The 21,891-nt window shown below is 40.9% G+C and overlaps 1 protein-coding gene across 1 annotated transcript in view; it reads right to left on the bottom strand.

Annotated features, from left to right (window-relative positions):
* The window catches only part of Hibch (3-hydroxyisobutyryl-CoA hydrolase), a 78,911-nt gene that overhangs the window by 23,457 nt on the left and 33,563 nt on the right, over positions 1-21,891 (bottom strand). Inside the window, exon 7 of the mRNA XM_040753669.1 lies at positions 402-480. Coding sequence (XP_040609603.1) covers positions 402-480 — 79 coding nt within the window. The remainder of the gene's footprint in view (positions 1-401; positions 481-21,891) is intronic.

The following is a 21,891-nucleotide window of genomic DNA, read 5'->3' as shown; positions in this document are numbered from 1 at the left end:
ACTATACTGACAGGAGAGCAGCATAGACAGCACTGGCATTGGCCTAAGACAATGGTAGAGAAACAAGAGCCTCTTCAAGAAACCCTGCTGGAGCAGCTCTCTTTAACACAAAATAGGAATGCTGACCTATGAAATTCTCCAAGTTTCACAGATGGAAATGTCAGCATATTTTCCTTACCAAGATTAATTACTAATATGTTCAGATAAATATTCTTATATGTGATATAATTACTGAGCTAATATAAAGTATCTTGCTTTTTTGAGTTCTTTCATTGTTGTATCTCACATGGAGTCTTTTGGCTCAAATGTAGATGTAGATGTATGTATATGTATAAAATATGTGAAATGTAGTAAAGAAATGTGATTCAAAAGTAGTTACAAAAACCTTTCGGTGTTTTTACCTATTCCTGTTTCTGGCATTGCAAAGAGGGACCTTTCAGTAGCCACTCGGAATCGCCCATGAACTGAAAGACCAACTCCCTAGGGAAGAAAGGGAAAAATGCCTTAGCACGTGGTAAAAATCCAAAGATCAGCACACAAATATTACACAGCAATTAAGTATCACATTATCTTATATCCCACAGCAATTTGCTTCAGCATTGAGCTGGAAGGAAGCCCCAAGCCTCCCAATTTCAGATGAGTTTGTCAGACAAACTACACAGCATCTGGCAGGTGAGCTTGGCCTGCTCTAGGTGGGCAGTTTCCATCAGCAATCTGCTGTGCTTGGGCCTTCCCAGCATTACAGGATACCTACTCTCCCTGGAAGCTCAGCACTGCTTAGTATTGGCACAAACAACCATCAAATCATGATCAAGTTATTACAGAAAGTTTCAATAATTTTGAAAAGAATATTTAACACATTTTAAATAAAATCAGCTACATTGTTATTTTCACATGCAGCATTTAATGCGACCAGTGAAACTCCTCCAAAGTGGCTACTAAAAGATTTGGCTGAAGGTCTATCTCAGCTTTGGTGAGTGGCACTGAAAAGAGCAAGCACTGAATACAGCAAATGCTAGAAACTGAGCATATGTGAAGACCCCATCCCTGCTTATGCTGACCGCTCACTGTAGCTTCTCTCTGCATGCTCCGCACTGCCCATGTTATTCACGGCTTTGCATTGTTCCCATTCTCATTTTAACCAGGGAGATACATAACTTAGAACAGCACCAGGCTCTCTGTGCTGTGTGTTAGCTAAACGGGGTTCTGTATCAGAGTCTCTTAATTTTCATTACACTTTCCTAAGTTTCTTCATAGTTTTGCCACTTACTTCAGTCATTTGTAAATTATTAACCCTTTAAGGATTTCATTAAGAAAGCACTTGAACATCCATGTATTTTCTTATGCTGTACATTGAGCTTAAAATTTAATAATTGTGGCCATAAACATGTCAACCAATGATGTCTTTTAATGAGTACCTATATCCTTTGTGGTCAGCACCTGTAAGTTATATTAGATTTGCCCCATGTACACAAATGTGTTAGTTCTGGGCACTGTGCTAGGACATGGGCAACTGACAACATTGCCTAAATCAGAGCATTGATACACTTCAAGACTACAATGAAATCTTACAATTCTGATAAAGATAAAACATGTTATAGTGATAATTTCCTGTGTGGTTTTAAGAGCCTTTCACTTATATTCTATTCTCTACTTCTAGCTTGTCACATTATAACTGAGAACTTAGAACTGCTCAGGAATGTGTTGCTATAAATTTAAAAGAAAATGTCAGGCAGACTTTGTAGCTAATTAACACAGGGTTTGTTGAGCCCAGGCCACAGATGTCTCCAGTTCTCAACTCATAGAGCCTACCTCAGCTCTCATCTAATTATTGCCCTTCCTCTTTTGACTATGGAAATTCCTCAAACAGCACACAAGTATAACCATCATTATTTATATATCGAGCTAAAATCTGACTACAACTCTTCATCTAAGTCCTATCATTTTCTTCTAAAGACACAGTGATTGTCAAAACCTTCAAGTTTCCCCATGCAGCACATATATGAAATATATAAACATATATATGACATATAGGAGTATATATTTTTAAAACTCCATTCCATGGTCTGCAAAGAGCTAGGTACTCCAGCCGAGCCTATCCAGTGGACTTCAGCTTCTGGTTTTGTTTTGTTTTGTTTTGTTTTTGGCTTCTCGACACAGGGTTTCTCTGTATTGTTTTGGAGGCTGTCCTGGAACTCACAGAGATCCTCCTGCCTCTGCCTCCCGAGTGCTGGGATTAAAGGTGTGCGCCACCAACACCCGGCTTGACTACAGCTTCTTTTATTCCTCCTGTACTCATCCATCAGCCACAGCTTCAGGCCATTCCTCCTAAAGGTTTAACCTTCTAGGTCTTCAACTGACAGTGTAATTTTTAAAAATTAGTTTACATTACTAAACAATGGGTTTCACTATGGCATTTCATATAAAGATCATTATCTCAATCATATTTACTTCATTCCACCTCTGTACTGGCTAGTCTTATACCCTGACACACTAGAGTCATCTGAAAGAAGGGGACCTCAATTGAGAAAACATCGCCATAAGATCCAACTAGAAGGCATTTTCTTAATTAGTGTTTGATGGGGGAGGCCCAGCTCCAATGTATGTGGTTCCATCCCAGGGCTGGCAGCCCTGAATTTGTAAGAAAGTAGACTGAGCAAGCCATGGAGCAAGCCAGTTGGCAGCTCCCCTCCATGGACTCTGTATTAGCTCCTGACTCCAGGTTCCTACCCTGTTGAGGTTCCTGCCCAGACTTCCTTCAATGATGAACAACAGTGTGGAGTGTAAGACAAATAAACCTTTTCCTCCCCAACTTGCTTTTCAGTCATGGTGTTTTGTCGCAGCATTAGAAACCCTAACTAAGTCACCTGGGTCCTCTTTCTTCTCCCCAAATAATCCCCTTCCACTTCCATGTCATACAGTGAAGTGTGTGCATGCGCGCACACACACACAGACAGACACACAGTAAACATGTAATTTTAATATGAAGAGCTAGAAGAAAAGGCTTCTGCCTTCTATAATGCATCTGCTCTACCCAGGGAATTTCCTCCCCTGCCAGCAGGGGCTGACTAGAGGACCCAGGAACAACCGACTGACACTGACCTGAGGAGGAAAGGGCATGAGGGATTCGACAAAGTTAGAATTGAAGTCTTTAAACTAAAACACAGTGGTCAGCTGTGGGGTGATGACAGGCAGGTAAGTTTAAAGGTCATCTGGAATTTGAGTTGAAGATCACATGGCAGCTAAGTAAAGCTGAAGTTAGGGGTAGAGAGCAGAACCTGAGAAGGTCACGGTCAGTACATCTCAGAGAACAAAGCAAACACTTGGAAAGAAGCAGATGAGGGAAGGGACAAAAAGTAGGTAGAAGTCAGAGGACCAGGGCGTTGGCAGTGAGACTGTCTCCTAGTAACATCAGAAGTTACACCCATGAAGTCTTACCCACATGACCTTCCAAAAGTGAGCTGTCCAAGGACACCACCAATGGACATGCCAAAGTGAGTATGGAATAGCCCACGAGACCCCAGCCCTACACAAATAGCTACCGGCAACTAAGGAACACTAAGAGTGGGAGAAATAGTCTCCACAGAGAAGAACATACCAACTGGTTATCCAATACTAAATAGTCAGCTTTGAAAGCATGCATAAAAATAACATACAGAGCTGACAGATTATATCTAGGGGTGTGTGTGTGTGCATGTGCACACATGCATGCACATATGCGATAAGAAAAGACCATGAATTTGAAGGAGAGCAGGGAGGTGTATATGGGAGATGTATTTGGAAGGCATGCACAAAGGCCTGGGTTCAGTCTCAAGCACTGCATAAAACCAAGTACAGTGGTAGAAACTTGTAATGTGAGCACTTGGGAGGCAAAGGCAGGAGGAGGCTTAGAAACACAAGGTTATCCTCAGCTCCACAGAGCTTGAGGCTTACATGGAATACCAAGACCCTGTCTCACAAACAAAAAAATTATAAAGCTCATATTTTATTTAATCATTAACTTTGGGAGGTGCTTCTCTGCTATATAAGACAGGTAGCTTTGGAACCTGTCCTGGAGCTTGCTCTGTAGACCATACTGGACTCAAACTCACAGAGATCTGCCTGCCTCTGCCTCCCAAGTACCGGGATTAAAGGTGCGTGACATCACTGTCCAGCAAAGCTTTCCTTTTTTACTGCATTAACTAATCAATTTCTAACCCCCTGTATTTACCCTGCACCTTGCCAAAGGCGTTGCCAACTTCTTCATCTGAGAACTCTCTATACCTGTGACAGAGGATTCCCTCTGCTCCCTGGGAGTGGCCTTGGGACAGCCACTGTATCTTCTGAACTTTTTGCCCTATCTCTCCTGGTTGTTTACATTAAAGTGTTGATCTAAGGCCATCCCTCTATTCCACTCATCCACAGTTAATATACTCATCCCCTCATCGATATGCAGCCTCACCGCATCCAGAGCTCTATAACATCAATGACTTGTTATTTCCCCATCCATAATCTCTCTGGACTCTGCTGTCATTTGAACATCTTTTTTGGATGCCTAGTAAGTGGCTGGGCCTTCATACAGCTCTTAAACTAGGGAGCAGGTCAGCAGGGGGCCCTGCACTACACCTTCTCTCCATCATACCTATAGCAATATGCAGTACGGCATTCACCATCTACTCAGGCAAACACCTAGTGCTATGTACTTTCTGACCCAGAAATCCACCTTTATAGCTCTAATTTGAAAACGTATCCAACACTGGCCCCTTTCACTATGCCATGAGCCTACTTGAATATTCCAACATTTTTGCCTGGGCTCCTGTCTCTGATTTCTGTTCCTGCTACAGTTCATTCTTTACACAGCAAAGGTTTATCAAGATATAAAGCAGCATGTCATTCTCTTCCTCTAAATTTTCCAGGGATTTCCCACCCTATGACGATAGTATCAAAACTCCCTACCATGGCAGATCTGAACCTATACGGCCTGGCCCTTTTCTAGTTTCTTAACCTTTTGATCTGTTTTTCTCAATTTTCACTCTACTCAGACATCTTTATTGTTTTAACACAACATAAATGTGGAGATACTAAAACTATAAGAGTAGTTAGTAGACTTACAGTTTCAGCAAACTCTCAAAATGAGTATTTTCATATGACTAGAATGTAGCTGAAAATGGTCATAAATTCTTTTTTGAGTACTGTCAGTATCCAGTCCCTCTATCCACACAACTATTACTCTAACATCCACCTAATACAGGTGGAGGTCAAGCGACAACTTGTGGCAGTTGGTTCCTTCCAAACACCAAGTATGGGTGGGTTCTGTGGATTAAACTCAGGCCATCAGGTGAGAGGCAAAAAATCTTTGTTTACTCAGTTTTCTTATTGGTACTGTCTTGGGTTATTTCCAGTCGCTATAACAACATGCTTGAGGCCAAGTAACTTACAAAGAACAGGAATGTCGTCGGCTCTGATTCTGAATGCACAAAAGTATAGAGATGTGGTGTGATACCTGCTAACATCTGGTGAGGGCTTCCTGCTATCTCTCAACACAGCAGAAAATCCTACATGGCAAGACAGAGCAAGCGCACTAGCTCGCTCTTCCTACACGGAAAGACTGCAAGCACACTTGCTCAGTCCTTCTTAGACTGATGTCACCATGGGGAGTTCATCCCCATGATCTTATCTAAGACTAAGTTTCCCAAAGGACCAAATCCTCAAAGAACTAACATGGATTTGGATATGAAATGCTTAACATAAATTTTAGAAACACAAACCATAGCACATGTGTTTGTGTCACCAGACTAAAGTATTTAAATAGCTTGTATTTAATGGTTTAAGGGTTGTCAGGATAGAAGCGCCTGGCCTGTGATTTACCAAGGATCTCCACTGACTCACTGATATGGGTTACTCAACATCCACAGCATGTAGAAGCCAGCCTCTGCACACTTCTCTGACCTACCACCAAATGTTAGTCATTTATCTTTAATCTGTTTGTGACAGTTGTTACTGGAATATTATACATATCAAATATACAATACATCAATTGATATGATTATAAAAATAAAGTCTTTTGTGAAAACCAAATTAAATATTTTGGAAATACATATAAAACTGTCAATATAACTTAAGATAAGGCAAATACAGCCACTATTTCAAGTGACTTCATTTTTAGTAATAATACTAACTGGTATCGTTGTTCTGAAAGTAAAAGAACAAAGAGGGTTTGCTACAGTGTCAAATCAGGGTTAGGTATCTCTGTAATTCCTATCTCCAAGGGATCTGATGTCTTCTGGTCTCTACAAACACACACACACACACACACACACACACTTAAAAATAAATATGTTTATAAATGTCAATTCATTTTTATTTTTAGTTTTTTTGTTGTTGTTATTTTATTTTTTCTGGAGTGTTTGTTTGATACACCCAGTGTTACTCTATTAGAGAAAACTGATTTTTTTTCCTCTCCTAGTAGATATAACTGAAAGTTCAGTAGTTAACCATTAACCTAGTAGCTAGATTTTCATTCATTTATTCTGTTCATTTCTTTAAAATAGCAAAATTAAATATAATAAAACAAAAGCTATCATACGAAGTTGGACAAGACAAACCAACTGAAGGAAGAGTTCAAGAGAAGGCACAAATCAAAAACCTACTCATTCGCACACTCAGGAATCTCCTGAAAACACTAAACTGGGAGCAGGCACTGTGAATGCCGCTTCAGTTTCTGAGCTCATATGAACTTTCCCAAGTTGATCTAGAAGGACTTGTTCTCTTGGTGTCCTCCATTCCCTCTGGAACTAATACCCTTTCTGCCTCCTCTTCCACAGGGTCCCCTGACCTCCAAAGGGAGGGACTTGATGAAGACATGGAATTTAGGACTGACTGTTCTGAGGTCTCTCACTCTCTGTGTTATGTCTGACTGTAAGTCTGCATGTTTGTCCCCATCTGCTGCAGGAGGAAGCTTCTCAGATGATGGCTGAGCAAAGCACTGATCTAGAAGTATAGAAGAATGTCATCAGGAGGCATTTTATTTCTACAATAGAGCAGAAGTATTTGGTTTTACCCTAGGTCTCAGGTTCATGGTTGGGTATGGATTTCATCTCGTAGGATGGACCTTAAGGAAAACCCCAAGTTTTGCGTCAGCACTGCCCTAGCATATCTTGCAGGCAGTATACCATTGTAGACAAAGGATTTGAGGCTGGCTTGGTGTTTACATTTCTATTTTGTGAACATTCAGAGTTCATCCCTTTACTAAAGACACTGCAATGTAGGGGTGATGGCTCTGTGTAGGTGTTGTCTTCAACAATGGGGCCTTGCTGTCAGTCTGTGGAGAGTAACCCATAGCATTAAGCAACAGCCTGGGTTGTTTGGAGATTTCCTTTGGCAAACAACTCAATTAGATATAACCCAATTCCAGTACTGGAAGCTTCACTGGAAGAGATGGTCAGTTGGGACTCTGGCTCCTGATTACTTGGCGATTTCACTTAAATCACCTTCATACAGGTATATATTTTAGGAAGTTTCTACTGTATTAGGTTTCCATACTACCCCACAAATGCTCCTTAATTTTAGTTGTTTCTCCCCTTATTCCCTCTCCCACAACCTCCTCTCCACTCCCCCTTCCCACTTGATCCTCCTAATCAAGCCCCCAAACTTGATAACCATCTATTCTATTTCCCTTTCCTAAAAAGACCTATCTGTTCCCTCTAGTCCTTTACTGTACTCTTATCCTCTCTCATTCTATAGATTATAGTTTGGCACTGTTGACTTCAGAGCTAATATCTATATACAAGTGAATACATGCCATATTCATCTTCAAGTCTGAGACATTTCACTCAGAATAATTTTTTCTAGTTCCATCCATTTGCCTGCTATTTCATGTTGTCTTTTACTAAACAGCTGAATAATACTCAATTGTTGAAATGTATCACCTTTTCATCATCTATTCTTCTGTTGAGGGACATCCAGATTGCTTCCAACTTCTGGCTATTATGAATATAGCACCAATGAACATAGTTGAGCAAGTGTCTCTGGGTAGTATAAAATGTCCTTTGGGTATATGTCCAAGACTGATATAGCTGGGTCTTGAGGTAGATTGATGCCCAATTATCTGAAGAACCACCATATTGATTTCCATAGTGACTGTATAAGTTTGCACTTCCACCAGCAATGGAAGAGTGTCCCTCTTGCTCCATATCTTTGCCAACATGAGCTGTCACTTGTGTTATTGATCTTGGCCATTCTGACAGATATAAGATAGAGTCTCAAGGTAGTTTTGATTTACATTTCACAGGTGACTAAGAAGTTGAATATTTAAGTGTTTTTCAGACAGTTAAGATTCTTTTATGGAGAATTCTATTTAGATCTGTACACCATATTTAAGTTGCTTTTGTTTTATTTTATTTTTTTGTCTTATTGATGATATCTAGCTTCCGAGGTTCTTTATACATTTTGGACATTAGCCACTATGTGATATCTACTTTGCAAAAAATCTTTTCCCATTCTGTAAGCACCTGCTTTGTCCAAATGGCAGTGTCCTTTGCTTCTCAGAAGTATCTCAACTTCATGGGGTCACATTTATTGTCAAATAAAGCATGTCATGAAAGGGTGCTAGATTTTGCCAAAGGCTGGCTAGCTGGTCTGCCTGCCTGCCTTCCTTCCTTCCTGTTTTTGTTTTTTGAGACAGGGTTTCTATGTAGTCCTGGCTGTCCTAGAACTCTCTTTGTAAACCAGGTTGGTCCCCAACTCACAGAGATCCACTGCCTCTGCCTCCTGAGTACTGGGATTAAAGGAGTACACTACCATGCCCATACACAGTTGGTGGTTATGTCTTTCAGTTTGTTTATATGATGGATTCTTAGTCAAAGTTCTATAGCTGTGAAGAGACACCATGTCCACAGTAACTCTTATAAAGGAAAGCATTCAATTGGGGCTGGCTTACAGATTCAGAGGTGTAGTCATTATCAGCATGGCGGGAAGCATGACAGCGTGGTTGGTGCTGGAGAAGAGCTAAGAGTTATACATCTGAATCCACAGGCAGAAGGAAGATAGAAACACTGGGCCTGGCTAGGGCCTTAAAACTTCAAAGCCCACCCCCAGTGACATACTTCCTCCAACAAGACCCTATCTCCTGTCAAGTAGCAATACTCCCTAATGACAAAGCATTCAAATACATGAACCTATGGAAGCCATTCCTATTCAAACCACCACATTCCACTCCCTGGTCCCCATAAGCTTATAGCCATATCTTAATGCAAAAGTACATTCAGTGCAACTTCAAAAGGTCCCACAGTCTATCACAATCTCAACACTTTACAAGTTCAAAGTCTCTTTAGAGACTCATGCAATCTCTGAACTGTAATTCCCAGTAAATTTAAAATCCAAAAGCAGATCACATACTTCCAACACACAAGGGCACATAATATATATTACCATTCCAAAAGGGAAGAAAGGATGCATAGTGAGGAATATACTGTACCAAAACAAGACCTCAAACCATCAGGTCAAACTCGAAACTCTGCATTTCCCTGTCCGATGTCAAAGTACTCTTCAGATCTCCAATTCCTTTTAGCTTTGTTGAATGCAACACACTTCTCTTGTGAGCAGGTTCCACACCTGATATTCAACTCTCCTTGGCAGGTATCCCATGACTCTAGCATCTCTAACAGAATCAACCTTCATACAATGGCCTCTCTAGGCCTCCATGCAGGGACACCCTTGACACATGCGTGGCCTCAGCAGCTTTCCTTAGTCACAGAGGGAAATTCAATAGCCCTTTCTTGTACCTTTAACTCTAAAGCCAGAATCACATGGCCAAAGCTACAAAGTTCTGCTGCTTGCTGGGGCTAGAACACTGGTCCCTTATTCAAATACATTTTTTTCCAGTTTTCCATTTTCGATGGCTTACTTTACTGCCTAAACTTGGCTGTCCTAGAAATCACTCTGTAGACCAAGCTGGCCTTGAACTTGCCTCTGCCTCCAAAGTGCCAGAATTAAGGGCACTTTGTGCCACCAGGCCTAGCCATAAGCTTTTCTTAATTCCTTTTCACAAGTTGGATGCTTAGCTGGGTGGTCTCTTTCCCTGAGCCCCCAGTCCCTTTATTCCACTTAACATCAGGCTTTTCTTTATCTGTTTATCTACCTAAGCACTGATCTTGACTCCATTACACTTTCTGGTGCCCCTTTTCTCCTCAAACTGTACATTTTATATTTTTCCTTGCTCAGCTTGCTCCTCTTCATCACAGATCTGCATAAGAGTAGCCACACCATGGGGTCAATAGTAGGCTGCCTTCATATATCCTTTGCCAACACCAATAATCCAAAACTCTTTCAATTCAGCCTTAAGCAGATATTTCTGACAAGTAGGGAAAATAGCAACATTCTTTATCAAAATATCATAAGAACCATCTCTAGGCCACATACTTATATTCTTTCCCTCTAAAAGTTAAAATTTCACTTAGCACCACAGTCTTTCATGTTCCTAATAGGATGGCCCATTAAGTCCCACCTAAAGTGTCCAATTCCTTTCTAGTCCAAATTCCCAAAGTGTTCCATATCCCCCAAACAAAAGCATAAGTGCTAGAACAGTAATACCCAGTCCCTAGCACCAACTTGTCTTAGTCAAAGTTCTATTGCTATGAAGAGACACCATGACCGCTGAACTTTTATTAACGGAAAAAAAAGCATTTAACTGGAGCTGGCTTACAAATTCAGAGGTTTATGGTGGTTATGTATGCAGGCATGATGCTAGAGAGAAGCTGAAAATCCTACATCTGGATTTACAGGCAGCAGGGAAAGAGAAAGCAACTGGGCTTGACTTGAGCCCTTGAAACCACTTAACTCACCCCCAATGATACTTTCTCCAACAGGGCCAATCTCCTAATCCCTGTCACGTAGTGCTATTCCCTAATGATCAAGCATTCAAATACATGAGTCTATGTGTGCATTCCTCCTCAAACCACCAAAGTAGATTACATTTATCAATTTATATATGTTGACTCATCCCTAAATCTCTGGGATGAAGCCTACTTGATCACAGTGGATGATGTTTTGGACATGTTCTTGGATTTGTTTGCAAGTATTTCAAGTATTTTGTTGATTTTTTTGCATCTATGTCATAATAGATATTGGTCTGTAATTAATTCTTTGTTGGGAAATGTCCCTTCTGTTTCTATTTTGTGAAACAATTTGAGGAATACTGGCATTAACTCTTCTTTGAACATATGGTAGAATTCTGTACTAAAACCATTAAGTCTTGAGCTTTTTTATTTGCAAGACTTAATGACTGCTTCTATCTCATTAGGGGCTATGAATCTTTTAAATTACTTGCCTGAGCTTGGTTTAACTTTGGTAAGTGGTATGTATCAAGAAAATTATCAGTTTCTTTTGATTTTCCATTTTGGTGGAGTAAAGGTTTTTAAAGTATGTTCTTATGACTCTCTGGGTTTCCTTGTTATGTCCCTGTTTTCATTTTTAATTTTGTTAATTTAGATATAACCCTCCCATCTTTTAGATAATTTGGATATAGGTTAGTCAATTTTATTGATTTCTTCCAAGAACAACCTCTTTGTTTCATTGATTCTTTGTACAGTATTATGTCTGTTTCTACATTACTGATTTCAGCCTTGAGTTTGATTATTTCTTGCTGTCTATACCTTTTGGGTATGATTTCCTCTTTTTGCTCTAGAACTTTCAGGTGTGCTGTTAAGTTGCTAGTATAATATCTCTTATTTTTTTAATGTAGACATTTAATGCTATGAGCTTGTCTCTAAGAACAACTTTGATTATATTCCATAAGCTTGGGTATGTTGTGTATTCATTTTTGTTCAATTCTAGAAAGTTTTTGTTTCCTAATTTCTGTCTTGACCCATTTTTCATTGAGAGCTGTTCAGTTTCATGAGTTTATAAACTTCCTGTTGTTTCTGTTGACCATCCAACTTTAATATATAGTAGCCAGACAGGATGCAGGTTGTTGTGATTTTCTTGTATCTGTGGATACTTGCTGTGTTTCTGAGTATGTGATCAATTGTAAAGAAAGTTCAATGAGATGCTACGAAGGTATAGTCTTTTGCGTCTTGGTGAAATGTTGTGTAAATATATATCTGTTATCTGGTTGATAACTTCAGTTAGCTTCAACATTTCCTTGTTTAGTTTTTGTCTGGATGACCTACTGGCAAGAGTAGGGTATTGAAGTTTTCCACTACTGTAGGGCTGGATTTGCAGACAGATATTGATTAAACTGAATTTTTATCATGTAATATCTTATTTTCTCCATCTATAGTGATTGAAAGTTTTGTTGAGTATATTAGTTTGGGCTGGTATCCATGGTCTCTTATACTCTGCAGCACATTCTTCCAGGCACTTCTGTCTTTTAGAGTTTCCATTGAGAAGTCATGTGTAATTCAAATAGGGCTGCCTTTATATGTTACTTGGTTTTTATTCCTCGCAGATTTTAATATTCTTTCTTTGTTCTATATGCTTGGTGTTTTGATTATTAGGTGCTGAGGGGACTTTCTCTTCTGGTCCAGTCTATTTGTTGTTCTGTATGCTTCTTGTACTTTGATAGGCATCTCCTTTAGGTTAGTTAAATTTACTTGTGTGATTTTTGTTGAAAATATTTTCTGTGTCTTTGACCTGTGTTTCTTCTCCTTCAACTATTCCTATTATTCTTAGATCTGGTCTTCTCATAGTGTCCCAGATACCCTGGAAGCTTTGGGCCAGGAGTTCTTTCAATGGAAATTTTTTTTGACAGATGTATACATCTCTTTAATGCCTGATATTCTCTCTTCCATCTCTTGTATTCTGTTGATGAAGCTTGCTTCTGTAGAACCTGTAAAGTTGCTAAATGTTTTATTTCTATATTTCCCACAATTTGGGTTTTCTTTGTTGATTCTATCCACTTTCAAGTCTTAAACAGTCTTATTCATTTCCTTTCATTATTTGCTTGTGTTTGCACAGATATCTTTAAGGGGTTTATTCATTTCCTCTTTAAGGACCTCCATTATATGCATACAGGCTGTTTTAAGGTCTTTTACTAGTGTTTCAGCTATATTCAAACACTCAGTGCCTGCTGTGGTAGGACTGTTTGGCTCTAGTGAAGACATACTGTTCTCACTGTTATTGACTGTGGTTTTATGTGTCAGAGAGGCATCTGTGTTTGGAAAGACTGTAACTCTAGGTGCTAATATCTGGTCTTGTCTTTGCTGGAGGTGTTTTCTGCTCCTTGGTTTCTGTTTCTTTTCTGATTCTTAGGAGACCATGGAGGTTGTGTGTTGCCCATAGGAAAATCTTCTGGGGTCCTGATAGATGTGGGTACTGTGGAATTCCAGATAAAATGTATTTATGTTTATTAGGACCTGAGACTTACAGCAGGATTTCACAAGAAGGAGGAAAGCAGAGTGTTCCACCAGGATCAGCTTAGTTAATACCCTGGGAATGAGGGCAGAGAGTAAGGAAAGATCACAGAAGGTTGACTACAGAGCTGGGAATGAGACTGGGGGACTAGACTTGAAGGAGCGGAAGGAGAAGTGAAGATGTGCAATTAGTCTACTTGCTTCCCTGGTCAGAGAGGTCTGTGGGTTCCCAGGGAGTGCCTGCTGCAATTGGAGGCTGGGACTAGGCAGTGAGCTTGCAGGGGAAGATCTGTGTGATCCTCTTGGGGGGTGGGGTGCTGCAGCAGCTGGTTTGCTACAGAGCTGAAGATAAGACTTGGGGGTAGTGGATTTGGAGGAGATGAGGGAAAGTTGAAGATCTGCAGTTAGCCCACCTGCTTTCCTGGCAGGGGTGGCTTGCTCATGTCATTTTAAAAAAGACTTCCAACATAAAAAGATTTCAAACATTAAATAAGTATAAGCACTGAGTCAAACTCCTGGAATCCAGTTGTAGAGAGGGAGGAGTGATGAGCAAAGGGGTCAGGACCATGCTGGGGAAACCCACAGAAACTGCTGATCTGGGCAAGTGGGAGCTCACGGACCCAGTCTGACAGCTGGGGAACCAGCATAGGACTGAACCAGGATCTCTGAATGTAGGTGCCAGTTGGGAGGCCTGGGCAGTCTATGGGGCCTCTGGCAGTGGAACCAGTATTTATCCCTACTGCACAAATGGGCTTTAGGAGCCCATTATCTCAGCCTAGATACAGGAGAGGGGGGTGGCTAGGCCCTGCCCCAAATGATGTGACAGACTTTGATGATTCCCCCATGGGAGGCCTCACTCTCCCTGTGGAGTGGATGGGGAATGGAATGGGGGGTTGGTGGGGGACATGGGAAGACAGGAGGGAGAGGGAACTAGGATTGGTATGTAAAATAAGATTGTTTTAATTTAAATAAAAACTTATTTTAAAAAGCCTCAATTTTGATAGGAAACATTAAGTTGATGGCCTATGTTCTCTTAAACAAAATATATTCATAGTTTTACTTAAAGTCCTAGAAACAATTAGCAACCTACCCAGTATATGTAACCACTCACCACCATTTTCTAATCAAAGTAGCCAACACTGCCTTAGAGAACAAGGGGATTTGAAGTTGGGGAACAAAATGTATAGGAAGAGCCTGGAAAACATTCCTCATGGCAATGTATTCACTATAAGCTAGGGAGGCCACCATGAAACTCTCCAGCTGTGGGGATTGGGGATTGACCAACAGGGGAAGATGCCCCTAGAAAAAACATTATTTTCAATTTTCTTAAAAACAGACAAAGCAATTCCTGTTCATAGTACAAACGAAATAAGGATTCCTGTTAGCTGAGTCTCAATTTACTACCTATCCCTTGTCTCACAAAACCAGCAATAACAAAAGCCTGCATATGAGCCAAGTGGATTTCTGCATTCTCCTAATACCATCTCTGCATTTACCAGGCATCTGTGAGCTAATTCCCATTACACCAGCACACACTATACCTGTATGTCAGTTACACTACCTGCCTATGCAGCAGCCCAAACTTCAGACCTGGGTATTCAATAAGACACTTTAGTTCAGGCTAAGAATCCCCCAGTGGATAGCTCACAGGCATCTCTCAATGAAACTCCAGACTCAAATTAGTTCCCTTTGCCCTCCCTGCCACTCCACACCCACTCCTCCTCCCACCTGAGTGAACAGTGCCATCATCCCACCACGGCCCTGACTAGAAACATGGATGCCATCCTTGCCTGTTATCTTTCACATACATCTCATGTCAAATTTCATCACATCTGCTAAACTATTCTCTTAAATCTACCCCCATTGTCTGCTCTCTATTAATTACCTGTACCTTCCCTCATCATTTCACCTGGATCCCTAAAATAGCTTCCTAAGTAATCTCTCTGCCTTCAACCCCATTCCCCTCCAATCTGTTCTTTTCCTAAGAGCACTCTCTAAAATGTAAACATGTTCCAGTCAAGCCCCTGCCGAGCACTTAAGTGGCTCTCCAGATTGACACCAGGATAAATTATTCAGCACATCTTCATATGCAAGAGGATGGTCTGGCTTCAGAGTTTAACCCTACCCGCTTCGCATTCCAAACGTATGCCCACTGAACTTTCCCCTGGTACTCTCCCTCTCTCACCCTTTTCATATGTATTTTCTTCTTACTCATACACTGCCCTTCAACATTGCAGCACAGATCAATACGGTTGCACCAAACACTGCCTTCTTCTCTTCCAACTGGCTCTTTTCAGGCAAATCTCTCCATGTTTGAATCTTGGTTGAGAAATGACTTCCTCCACATGCATCCCATTGCATCCCATCCCTACACTACCCGCACATGCGTGCTGCAGAGGTGATACTCTCAGTACCCTGGTCTAACTCAATAGAACACACTGTATGGAGAGAAAACACGTCTGCCTTGTCCACTGCTTTATCCTCAGTCTCTAGCCAGTCTCTAGCACTAATATTTTGCTACTTGGGAAATAGTTGAGAGCAATCTTGAATATGGCTAAGGTCATACCGGGGGTCCCATTAGTTTCAAACTTCCTAGGACCACATATCCTTAAAAGGAGTTTATTTTGTAGAAAAAAAAGAACTACCTCCCAAATTTTGGTCTGAAAAAGTTCTATGATTCTAAAACAAAGAACTATTTAGATCACAAGTCATCAAACCAACATGGCGGGATGGGAATATAGCAAGGAAAGCATCGCCTAGGAGGACAGGTGGCTCCCACTTGGCCTTGAATCCAGAGTGTATTCACAATTATAAACAGAATGAGCCAAAAATCTAATCAGTGCAACCATAGGAGCCAGCCAAAGCAAAAAGAAAATAACTCATGGAGCTGAGACTCTGCAAATGTCTGACAGCTTCCAGAAATGCTCGTACTCAAAGCCAAAACTCTATCTCCCGCTGCCTTAAACTAAAGTGAGGGAGGAGGAAAAAAGGAAAGCCAAGGTCTTGGTAAGAAAATGGAAACTTACCCTAACTTTGGACCTGGATATCCTTGGGGTATGGTAGAGAAAGGCAAAGGACAAAGAGCCCTAACAAGACAGACAGACAAGCATGAGCAGACTACCTATGGTGAGGCATATGTGAAAGAATATGCATTACATCCTAAAAATTAAAACAGATATATATATAATGTGTGTAAAAGAATATGCATTACATCCTGAAAATTAAAATGGATATATGTAATGTATGTAAAAGAATACGCATTACATCCTGAAAATTAACTCATGCTTACTTGTGAATAATGAGGCAGAAGGCACAGTTCAGAACACTACTCCAACAGCAGGAATGAGATTCTGGGTTTGATCAGCACAAATGCATGGGGGCAGGGATGGGGACAGAAAGTTAATGACCTGAAAACTTCCTAGAGCTTATGCAACTAAGGACAATCCTAACTCTAAGACAGAGAATCTTAAAATAGCAGAGTCCCCAAGTGGGGGACTTTATCAAGGACAAGAAGTTATTCATCCACATGTGGATAAATGATCCAGTAGTAAGCATGAATAAAAATTAATGCAAAAAAGTATAGTGTACACACTTAGAAATCCAAGAGTTTTCCTGTTCCTGCTGTTACTATTCCAGTAAACACACACACAGACACACAAATACGTGTGTGTGTGTGTATATATATATATGTATATATAATCTTCAATGCATAAAGAAAAAGACCCCATCGTTCACAGAGTGACGTGTCCAAGACTGAGGAGCCTCATCTGGTTCTTCTTGCTGGGTCATTACATAGCAGAGAACACCACAATAAAATAGTGCACACAAGACTAAGATTTCAGTCTTAAGGGGGTCTTGCTTCTTAAAGTTTTTAAATGATGAAAAACAAACCACTGGTGACTTAAAAATTCAGACAGTAGAGCCGAGCGTTGGTGGCGCACGCCTTTAATCCCAGCACTTGGGAGGCAGAGGCAGGCGGATCTCTGTGAGTTCGAGGCCATCCTGGTCTACAGAGCGAGTTCCAGGAGAGCCTCCAAAACAATACAGAGAAACCCTGTCTCGGAAAAAAAAATTCAGAGAGTAGGAAGAACTGTAGCAAATGAGACAGAATTCAAAAGTTTCTTAAAAAGAAAATCTTCAATTTAGTTAATAAAATCATTTCTTTTTTTTCAGGTTCCATTAAGCCCTTGATTTCTACTAAATGATGCTAAGAAAAACTTAGTTCTTTATTATAATAAAAAAAGGATTCTTAACACGTCATCTTCTCAATTGTCAGTAACAGTAGCAAAAACAGGATATCCTTTTAAACTATGTAACCTATTAATGCAATTTCAGACTGCTTGTTCTCTTCATATCACAGGACATGTCTCATGTAACCTCAGTAGCTTACCCACAACTGAGCAAAGTCAAGACTCCCTGTGGGTGGCCTGGATACTGCTCTAACACAGTGTCCCAAGGTCACAGAGGCACTCACTGCTAATGCAGTTCCCACTGCTTGGTTAATTAGAACACACGGAGGATAACTGTGTCACTGGCCTAGCAAAAGCAAATCTGCACACTCCAGATCTATTCTACCTTTTTTCCCCCAAGACAGGGTTTCTCTGTGTTGCCCTGGCTGTCCTAGAACTCCTTCAATAGACCAGGCTGGCCTCAAACTCACTCACAGAGAGCCACCTGCATCTGCCTCCCCAGTGCTGGGATTAAAGGCATGTGCCACCAACACCCAGCACTTCTTCCTCCTGAGTTACTCTTTCCCAGGACAGGACGAACTGATACAGGGACCAGAACTCTGACAAAAGCTGCACTGGGCCTGGCAGAGCAAATATCCCACGATGTGGTAGACTCTAAGTGGCAGCAGTTACACCATGCTGGAAACTAAGACTGGACTCAAGAACAAAAGCCAATGATCTTGTGGGAGTCAGAGCACACCTCAAGGAATGACAACCATAGTAACTTACTCAGAACCCCCCAGAGAACCAGAACTGAGTTTATAATCAACCAGACTTCTGGCCCCACCAAGATACCTGCTCTGTCAGCTATGCAAAACCAAACCATACAACCTCCAGTTTCTGTCTTTGATGCCCTCTCCTGGCCAATGTCAATGTTTCTGTCAGCCCCCGGAAGACTGTTGGGGGTCACTGACCATCTTTGATCCTCCTGATGGGTCCCATGACTAAAACTTTTTTTTTAACTAAAACTTTTTTACTTTATTTTATACTAAAATATTAAATGATAGAATTTCAGAAATCTAAAACATAATGGAATTTAGCCATTTCTTCTACAATAGGCCTTGTTTCTCTTTGTGGTAGACAACCAGTGAAATTGTCATTTTCCATACTGGGAAAAAAAGCTTCCTACAGCAAAGAGACAGAGAAAAGAGAAGAGAAAAGAAGAGAAGAGAAGAGAAGGAGAGAGAGAGAGAGAGAGAGAGAGAGAGAGAGAGAGAGAGAGAGAGAGAGAGAGAGAGAGAGAGAGAGAGAAAGAAAAGGAAGGGGGAGATCAAGCTCTACAGCACCACCCTGTGGACTGTCCAAATTCTTAACAAACTGAAGTTCATTAGAGGGGTACTGGATTCCCAGGATTTCCCTCTAGGTGTTTCCCATCAGATGCTGTAGCAAAGCAAAATTTTGAAAGCTTTCAGAAAGAAATTGGTCAAGAATTTCTTAGAACTATTTTTATGAACTGGCTGAAGATAAAGAGAACTACAAAAAGTTTTATGAGCAGTTCTCAAAAAATATATAGTTTGGAGTTCATGAAGACTCTCAAAACCAGAAGAAGCTATCAGAGCTGCTGTGATGATACACATCTTCTGGGAATGAGGTGGTGTCGCTCAAGGACTACTGCACCAGAATGACAGAAACCAGACACACATCTATTTCATGACAGTTGAGACCAAGGACCAAGTTGCTAACTCAGCCTTAGTGGTGCGTTGTAGGGAGAGACCTCACATATCCACAACACTGACCACGGCCCCCATCTCTCCCTGACAGCAAGGCTTGGAAGTGATCTATATGATGGAGCCTACTGATTAGGATAGTTAGTCACAGTCAAGGAATCAATGGGAGAGCAAGACCCTAGTGTCTGTTACCAAAGTCAGACTGAAACGTCAGAAGGTAAAGAGGAACAGAAAAAAACAGGAAGAGAGAAGGGCAAAGTCTGAGAACCTCTGAACAATTATGAAAAATACCTTGGGAAAAATGGTTAAAAAGATGGTTGTGTCAAACTGATTGGGGTCATGGCAATGTTGTATCGTTTAAGTTCCCATGGGTGCACAGCAAACATGGAGAGAATCAAGAAAGCTCAAGTCCATTATCAAAACCTTAAGGCAAAAGGCAGAGGCTGGCAAGAATGACAAGTCTGCAAAGGCTCAGGTCATCCTGCAGCTCCTGCTTCAGTCCTGAAGATCCAGACACATGCAAACAGGATCTACAGGATGAGCAAGCTTGCTCTAGGTATATGAACATGATGTCAGTGTGGATGACACCAGTGCTGCTGTGACTGAAGAAATGCCACCCCTGGAAGGACTTGACGACACATCATGCATGGTAGTAGACTCAGCTCCATCAGAACCACATATTCAATGTTGACCTTTGTTCATTCCAATAATATATTTTCCAGGATATAATTTTTGTTTTTGTGAAACTAGGAAAGATAAAATTTCTTTCTACTTGTAGCACTGTGATACTGTGGGCTTGATTCAACAGGTTGGAAAAGCATTTGTTGTAAGTAATGTAACTTACTAACTTTGCAATCAAGCTGGATTCCTTAGTCACTGAAGTATTCTCATATATTTCATTTAAGGAAAAATTTGTTACGATGGCTTGAGTTTCATATCCTACAGTCCACGTCTTAACTACAGTCCATGTAGTTAACTCTTTATGTACCAGTCTTGGAAGTAAGAACACAGGCTGAAACAACTTGACAGGAATTCCCTGTGTTTTCCAAAGTAAAGTACCTAGGCTAAAACCCTACACTTCCCCATGTCTTGTGACACAGCAAGACTTGTGACTGCAGATATAGTGCTCAGTCACAGTCTGCTTTAAAAGATAAATACAGATGACAATTTAAAAAAAAAGAACAAAAAAATTACTGACCAAAATCAAACAAGAAACAATTACTAACCATACAGACTTCTTAATTCTTAATTGCCAAGAATAATTCTCAGTTTTAGCCTGGGTCAATAAAATTAAATAAGCAAGGTCACTAACCTGAGACTGTGACTGTCCTCTGAGCTCTCAAGTAACAGACTAACAAAACACAACCATAGCACTGAGGCTGGAGTCTAACGAGGAAAACTCTTGGGAGTCAACAGGAAGATCTGCATCTTCAGCATCTCCAATACCTAGATACAGCCCAGACTGGCTAATCAGGAAGGGCAAAGGCGCATTACCAACCCTCCAAGAGACTTTGATAAAAGCTAAGGAGTGGAAACTACTGTCTTTGAGGAATTTGGCAAGAGCCCCACAGGTGACACAGAACCACATACTAGTTCCCAACTTGACTTCCACACTATAATCACCAAGAAAGGGCTTTAAAAATGCCAAGGCTAAATGGATATAGTAACACACACCTGTAATTCTAGTTCTCCACAAACAGAGGCAGAAGGATCACGGCCTGTTTGAGGTTGGCCAGATCTGCATGGCAAGTTCCAGGTGGTCAGGGAGGCATAGTCAAGACCTTGTCTCAAAAAGAAGAGGAGGAGGACTAGAGAGATGGCTCAGTGATAAAAACAGTGGCTGCTCTTCCAGAGGACCTGAGTTCCATACTCAGTACCCATACAGTGGCTAGCAACCAACTGCAACTCCATTTCCAGGGGATCTGACGCCCTCTTCTGACCTCTGTGGATACTAGGCATGAATGTGGACATTCAAGCAGACAAAAACACCTATATATATGAAAACAATTCAAGAACTTTAAGCTTTACTGACTTTTTGGTTTTTTAAGGCAGGGCTTCTCTATGTAGCCTTGGCTGTCTTGGAACTCTCTCTGTAGACCAGGCTAGCCTCACAAAGATCTTCCTATCTTTGCCTTCAAGTTCTGGGATTAAAGGTGTGCTCCACTACCTGGCTGCTTTACTGATTTTTTTTAAAAGAGATTTTAACAGTGTAGCTAACACTGGCTTATACATGGAACACCAACATTCATTCCCAGGCAGCCTGGGCTGCACAGCAAATTAGAAGTCAGCCAGAGTTGTGTAGCAAAAACTTATGGAAGCACTGCTCACTAAAGCACCAATGAGGAGTTCACCAAGCCTTTCACATCAAAATTAGTCTACAGAGTACAGTCAAACATGATAAAACACTAATGTCTGCAGGAAGGAGTAGAATATAGACTGCCTTTTAAAATTATTTTATGTATGTGTTTGGCCTGCATGCATGCATGCATGAATGTGTACCACATGTGTGCCTGGTGCCTATGGAAGTCAGAAGGGATCAGATCCCCTGGAGCTGGAGTTATAGATGCTTATGAGCCACAATGTGGGTTTGGGAAAGAGCAACAAGCGCTCTTAACTGCTGTACCATCTCCCCAGCCAATCATTACCTTACTTTAATACAACTCATTC

Source organism: Mesocricetus auratus, unplaced genomic scaffold (assembly GCF_017639785.1).
Source record: "Mesocricetus auratus isolate SY011 unplaced genomic scaffold, BCM_Maur_2.0 Super-Scaffold_100010, whole genome shotgun sequence".
Lineage (NCBI taxonomy): Eukaryota > Metazoa > Chordata > Mammalia > Rodentia > Cricetidae > Mesocricetus > Mesocricetus auratus.
Note: the sequence above shows the minus strand (reverse complement) of the source record. Positions and strands in the feature narration are given on the sequence as shown.